Source organism: Pristiophorus japonicus, chromosome 9 (genome assembly GCF_044704955.1).
Source record: "Pristiophorus japonicus isolate sPriJap1 chromosome 9, sPriJap1.hap1, whole genome shotgun sequence".
Classification (NCBI taxonomy): domain Eukaryota; kingdom Metazoa; phylum Chordata; class Chondrichthyes; family Pristiophoridae; genus Pristiophorus; species Pristiophorus japonicus.
In genome coordinates, this window is record NC_091985.1 from 151,477,607 (window position 1) to 151,484,584 (window position 6,978).

The following is a 6,978-nucleotide window of genomic DNA, read 5'->3' on the forward strand; positions in this document are numbered from 1 at the left end:
ACACGGAACAACAACCCCACCCACCCACACACTCACCCCCACACACAACCCCACCCACACACCCCACCCCCACACACACACCCCCCCCCACACACCACACCCCACCCACCCCCCCCACACACACCCCCCCCCACCCCACCCACCACACACACACCCCCACCCCCCACACACACACACCCCACCCCCCCCCACACACACCCCCCCCCCCCCCCCCCCCCCACACACCCCACCCCCCCCACCCCACACCCCCCCCCCCCCCCACACACACCCCACCCCCCCACACACACACCCCACCCCCCCCCACACACCCCACCCCCCCCCCCACACCACTCACCCCACCCCCCCCCCACACACACACCACCCCCCCCACACACCACACCCCCCCCACACCCCCCCCCACACACACCCCCCCCCCACACACCCCACCCCCCACCCCCCACACACACACACCCACCCCCCCACACCACACACCACCCCACCCCCCCCACACACCCCCCCCCCCCCACACACACCCACCCCCCACACACACACACACCCCACCCCCCCACACACACACACCCCACCCCCCACATACACACACCCCACCCCCCCCACACACACACCCCACCCCCCCACACACACAACCCCACCCCCCACCCACCCCCCCCACACCCACACACACCCCACCCCACCCCACACACACACACACACCCCACCCCCCCACACACACACACCCACCCCCACACCCACACACACCCCCCCCCACACACACACACCCCACCCCCCACACACACACACCCCACCCCCCACACACACACCCCACCCCCCACACACACACACCCCACCCCCCACACACACACACACACACACACACCCCACCCCCCCCACACACACACCCCACCCCCCCCACACACACCCCACCCTACCCCACCACACACACACCCCACCCTACCCCACCACACACACACCCCACCCCCCCCCACACACACCCTACCCCCCCACACACACCCCACCCCCCCCCACACACACCCCACCCCCCCCCCACACACACCCCCCCCCCACACACACACCCCACCCCCCCCCACCCCCCCCACACACACCCCACCCCCCCACACACACCCCACCCCCCCCCACACACACCCCACCCCCCCCACACACACCCCACCCCCCCCCACACACCCCACCCCCCCCCACACACCCCACCCCCCCCCACACACCCCACCCCCCCCCACACACCCCACCCCCCCCCACACACACCCCACCCCCCCCCCCCACACACACCCCACCCCCCCCCACACACACCCCACCCCCCCCCACACACACACCCCACCCCCCCACACCCCCGCCCACCCCTCCACCCCACACTCCTCCCCCCCCTCACTCGGGATTGGAAACCCCCCAAGGTTGGGCATCGGATCCCCCCACCCACCGTTCCCAGTGCATCGGCAAGTAAATATTCACCCCAATGTTTTCAGGCTAGTGATCTTTCGTCAGAACTGGAAAAAATTAGAGATGTAACAGATTTTAAGCAAGTGCACAGGTAGGGAAAGGGGGGGGATAGAGACAAAAGGGAAGGCCTGTGGTGGCGTGGAAAGCAGGAAAGATTAAATAAAAAAAAACAGATGATAATGCAAGGCCAAAGGAGATGGTAAAAGGACAAGTAAAGAAACAAAAGGTGGGTCTGGAGGAGGTGTAAATGGGAATGGCAGAACCATTACCAGCAGTTTACATCTGATAAAATAGGGGCCGTGATTATGGTCTGAAATTGTTGAACTCAATGTTGAGTCCAGAAGGTTATAAGTGCCTGGATGAAAGATGAGGTGCTGTTCCTCAAACTTACGTTGTAGGAGGCCGACGATGGAGAGGTCAGAGTGGGAGTGGGGCGGAGAATTAAAGTGACAGGCGACCGGAAGCTCAGAGTCATGCTTGCAGACTGAACGGAGGTGTTCCGCAAAGCAGTCACCCAATCTGTGTTTGGTCTCCCCAATGTAGAGGGGACTGCATCGTGAGCGGTGAATACATTATACTAAATTGCAAGAAGTACAAGTAAATTGGCATTTCACCTGGAAGGAGTATTTGGGGCCCTGGATTGTGGTAAGGGAGGAGGTAAAAGGGCAGGTGTTGCATCTCTTGCGCTTACACGGGAAGGTGCCATGGGAAGGGAGGGGGTGCTGGGGGTGACTGCGGAATGGACCAGGATGTCATGGAGGGAGCGGTCCCTTTGGAATGCTGAGAGGGGAGGTGAGGGGAAGATGTGATTGGTGGTGGGATCATGCTGGAGGTGGCGGAAATGGTGGAGGATGACCCGTTGAACGTGGAGGCTGGTGGGGTGGAAGGTGAGGACAAGGGGAACCCTGTCGTGGTTCTGGGAGGGAGGGAAAGGGGTGAGAGTAGAGGTGCAGGAAATGGAACGGACATGGTCGAAGGTCATGTTAACCATGGTGGAGAGGAATCCTCGGTTAAAGAAAAAGGAAGACAGAGGCACTAGTGTGGAAGATGGCATCATCGGAACAGATGCGACGGAGACTGGGAGAATGGAATAGAGTCCTTACAGGAAGCGGGGTGAGAGGAAGTTTAATCAAGGTAGCTGTGGGACTTAGTGGGCTTATGGTAAATATTGGTTGACAGCCAGATGTGAAGATAGAGAAGTCGAGGAAGAGATGGGAAGAGTCGGAGATGGACAATGTGAAGTCGAGGGAAGGGTGAAATTTGAAGCAAAGTTGATATTTTCCAGTTCGAAGCGAGAGCAGCATGTGTCATCGATACAGTCATCAATGTACCAGAAAAAGAGGTGAGGGAGACCTGTGTAGGACTGGAACAAGGAATATTCCATGTATCCCCCGAAAAGGCAGGCATAGCTCGGACCCATGTGGGTTCCCATAACAACACCTTTAATCGGAGGAAGTGGGAGGACTCAAATGTTCAGCCAGGGGGAGGAGGATGATGGATGGGGACTGGCTGGGCCTCTGCTCGAGGAAGAAACAGAGCGCCCTCAAGCCATCCTGGTGGGGGATGGAGGTGTAGAGGGATTGGACGTCCATGGTGAAAAGGAGAAGGTTGGGACCGGAAAACTGGAAACTGATAAAGTGGGAGAGGGCGAAAAGGGGAGAACAACAGATATAAAGTGCAGTCTTGAGAATCCAGACCAGGAACCAATGTAGGTCAGCGAGCACAGGGGTGATGGGTGATGGGGACTTGGTGGGAGTTAGGAAACGGGCAGCAGAGTTTTGGCTGAGCTAATCTTTAGAGAGGGCGCCAGATGGGGAGACCGACGGGGACTGAAATAGTCACGTCTAGAGGTAACTAAGGCAGGGTTGAGAGTTTCAGCAGCCGATGAGCTGAGACAAGGGCGGAGACGGGCGATGTTGAAGAGGTCTTGGTGACTCCGGTTAATGGTGAATATCCTCGCTGTGAGTGCAAGATCTGGGAATTTGAACAAGCAGGTAATGACGTTCAGTAAAAGCAAAGGGGGTGTCGGGGAATCAATCTGCTGCTCCATCCAGAGAGATCGGTGCAGGTCAGCTGAAGTAAGTGATGGCACCAGTGTTTACATTAGAACTGAATGAGAGAGAATCAGTTCAGTGGGATTAGGCTGGATAGCTCTTGGTCAGCCAGCATGGACACAATGGGTCAAAATGGCCTCTTTCCGTGCTGTAAATTTCTATGATTCTATGATGAAAACAAAATCGGGAGGAGAATATAACAGGCGGTAATACATCTAGAGATTCAAAAGTCTGGTCAGTTTTGTTGTTAGTGTTGAGATGTCGTTGCTAACATTAAGATGTTGAGAGAAGGTTGTAAAGAATCAAGCTATTTAGGATACACCATTATAGCATTGATGTTCATGTTATTATTAAACAACTTGGCCATTTATACAGTGCCGTGAACATAAATAAATATCCCAAGACTCGCTGCAATAAGGAAAACTGACGGCAGGCAAGGAAAGGAGAGAGTTAGGAGGGGGACTGAATGTGTGAGTAAACCCAGGAGTTTTGAGGTTTGTAAAAGATGGACCAGGAGTGTAGGGTGGGGTTGGGGGAGGGGGTTTCGAAGAGCTGAATAAAGCAGTTGAAAGCTTGGCCACCAATAGTAGTGTAATGTATTTGCTTCAGGGGTTCTTTGCTTAATAATTCATAACAACACATTGCTATTAAGAACTAGTTGGTTTATTAGCAAAGGTTTAACAATCACACTACACACCAATAAGGGAATTAAGGGTTATGGGGAGCGGGCAGGTAAGTGGAGCTGAGTCCACAGCCAGATCAGCCATGATGTTGTTGAATGGCGGAGCAGGCTCGAGGGGCTAGATGGCCTACTCCTGTTCCTAATTCTTATGTTCTTATTATGGTCTTATGTTCTTACCAGTTCATCTTACCAGCTCACAACCACTTGCCTCATCGTGGATCCTCCAAACCCAACTGGCTGGGGTTTTATTAAGTCACTCACAACTCAACAGCTCTACAACTATTTTAGTTGCACTTGTAAAGCAAATGCCCCCTTATTAAAGGGGCACCAAAACCGACAAATGAACAAATTAAACTTTAGACATTAAACAAATCAAATTAAAATTTGGTTGCCGGGGGTGATGATGCACTCCAGTCCCTCCGGCGCCCACCTCTCGCGGAAGGCCGCGAGCGTACCCGTGGACACCGTGCTCCATCTCCAGGGACACCCTGGCTCGGATGTAACCATGGAAGAGAGGCAGGCAGATGGGCTGAACGACCCCCTCGACTGCCCGCTGCCTGGACCGGCTGATGGCCACCTTGGCCGTGCCCAGGAGCAGTCCTACGAGGAGGCCCTCCGACCTGCCCACTCCCCTCCGCAAAGGGTGCCCAAAGATCAGAAGTGTGGGACTGAAGTGCAACCAGAACTTGAGGAGCAGCCCCTTCAAATAATGGAAGAGGGGCTGCAACCTCACACATTGAACATACACGTGGAACACGGACTCCTCCAGACCGCAGAAATTGCAGGCGCCCTGGAAGTCCATGAACCGACTTAAAAACCGATTGCATGGGACTGCTCCGTGCACCACCCTCCAGACCAAGTCACCGATAAATAGAGAGAGGACTCCCGCGTAGAGAGCACTCCATTATACTCACAGGTGCATACATTGCAAGTAGAAAGGTGGGAGTGCAGGAAGCTGGAGTCAGAGGCATGGACTGATATCCAGAGAACGTAAGCTCAAACCTGACTCTGGCAGTTTGAGAATTTGAATTCAGTTTTTTAAAATCTGGGAATAAAAAACTGATATCAGTAAAAAAAAAAGGTGACAATGACGCTGTCGGATTGTCATAAAACCCATTGATTCACAAACATCCTTTGGGTAAGGAAGCCCCCTGTCCTTCCGTGGTCCCGCCGATATGCCAATCAAGGACCAACAGCAACGTGGAGTAGGCGAGTAAGTCCCTCGCTTGTATCAAACCGCCAGTGGCTCAGTAAGACGGCTCTTCACCACCTTCCCAGGGCAACCAGGGATGGGGAATAAATGCCGGCCTTGCCAGGACACCCACATCCCGAGAATGAATCAATAATAATTAGGCTGGGCCCAGCACCTAGATTTCTTCATTTAAATATCGAGCACTTCAATCCAAACAAAGCGGCCGTATTTTTGGCTTTGATGATTTCGGGGCAGTAAAGTTAACGCTCGGGAACAGTTTGCGCCTCGGTCAGTAACATTGGCTAGCCGGGCCCTGAGTCAGGGGCGCAGCGCTAAGGGAGGCGTTGTATACCTCTCTTTTGGGCGCTAACACTCCCGAGCTAAAGAGCCCGGCCGGGAGTGCTCAGAGAGACACCTGGGGAGGGGGGGGGGGAAACCGACAAAAACATTGCCCACGCCACCACAACACAAATCACAAACAAAATTAAAAGATAAAACAATCACGCTTACCCTAGGAGTCCATTAAACCGGCTCTCCGCTGTCGGTATCGTTGGACTGCCCCGATTTCCCAGGCGGTCACTGCGGGGCGTGCTTCTGGGCGGACGGGTCGGGCAAGAGTCAAAACTCACGCCGGTGTCACAACCAAGGGGCGTTGCACACCAACGCAGGTCTTCCGAGCGGTGCTGCTCCACGCCCACCACAAAAGCGGACCCGAGGATCGCTGTGGGGCGCTGGAGGCTGACTGCCCGGCTCACCGTCGCCATTGCCGCCGCTCCGGGGCGGAAAACGGAGCAGAGAAGGGCCGAAAATCCAGCCCGCAGAGTCACAGGGAGTTAAATGCCTGTCAAACATTTATCTGCTATGAGTGCTGTGTGATGGGGTTAAACTGTGACTGTTGCTTTAGTGTCAGCTGATCCCTTGGTTGTGCTGTTTTCCAGGGTGACAGCGGAGGCCCTTTGGTTTGCCCGAACAGCGAAGGCAAGTTTATTCTCCAAGGAGTAACCTCTTGGGGCCTTGGTTGTGCAAGGCGGATGAAGCCAGGAGTTTACGTCCGAGTTTCGTTTTTTATTGACTGGATTGAAAAAACCATAAAGAGGGGTTGAGAAAGATCTAACGGCGCAGTGATCGAAAATAGAACTTCTCTCCTTTCGATCGGAATGTAAAATTCTGTACGTGAATCATTAAATTCTTTCACCGTTACAAGTGTGGCTTTTATTTCACCGGGAGGACATTAAACCACAGTTAGCCCCGCCCCCAAGACGGAATGGCTGAAGGAGGGAGTGGGCGGGTGGGCACCAAGGGTCTCTGATGTCCTTGGGGGCAGGAAGAACCTCCTGCAATCTGCTGAAACAGCAGTGGGAAAAGATCTCAGAGGATGTCAATGCCAGGAGTATCGCCCCAAGACATGGCAGCACTGCAGGACACAATGAATTGATCTAACTGGAGTTGTGAATGTAAGGAGACTGCTGAAATACTTAAAACAGAAAACATTCAGCAGTCAGGCAGCATCTGTGGAGAGAGAAACAGAGTAAACGTTTCAGGTCGACGACCTTTCGGCAGAATTGGAAAAAGTTAGAGATGTAACAGATTTTTAAGCAAGTGCAGGGGCACGGAAAGGGGGA

At 54.4% G+C, this 6,978-nt stretch overlaps 1 protein-coding gene across 1 annotated transcript in view; it reads left to right on the forward strand.

The window, feature by feature from the left end:
• Positions 1 to 6,459, forward strand: part of plg (plasminogen) — a 283,880-nt gene extending 277,421 nt beyond the window's left edge. The window contains exon 21 of the mRNA XM_070891008.1: positions 6,295 to 6,459. Coding sequence (XP_070747109.1) covers positions 6,295 to 6,459 — 165 coding nt within the window. The remainder of the gene's footprint in view (positions 1 to 6,294) is intronic.
• The last annotated feature ends 519 nt before the right edge of the window (positions 6,460 to 6,978 follow it).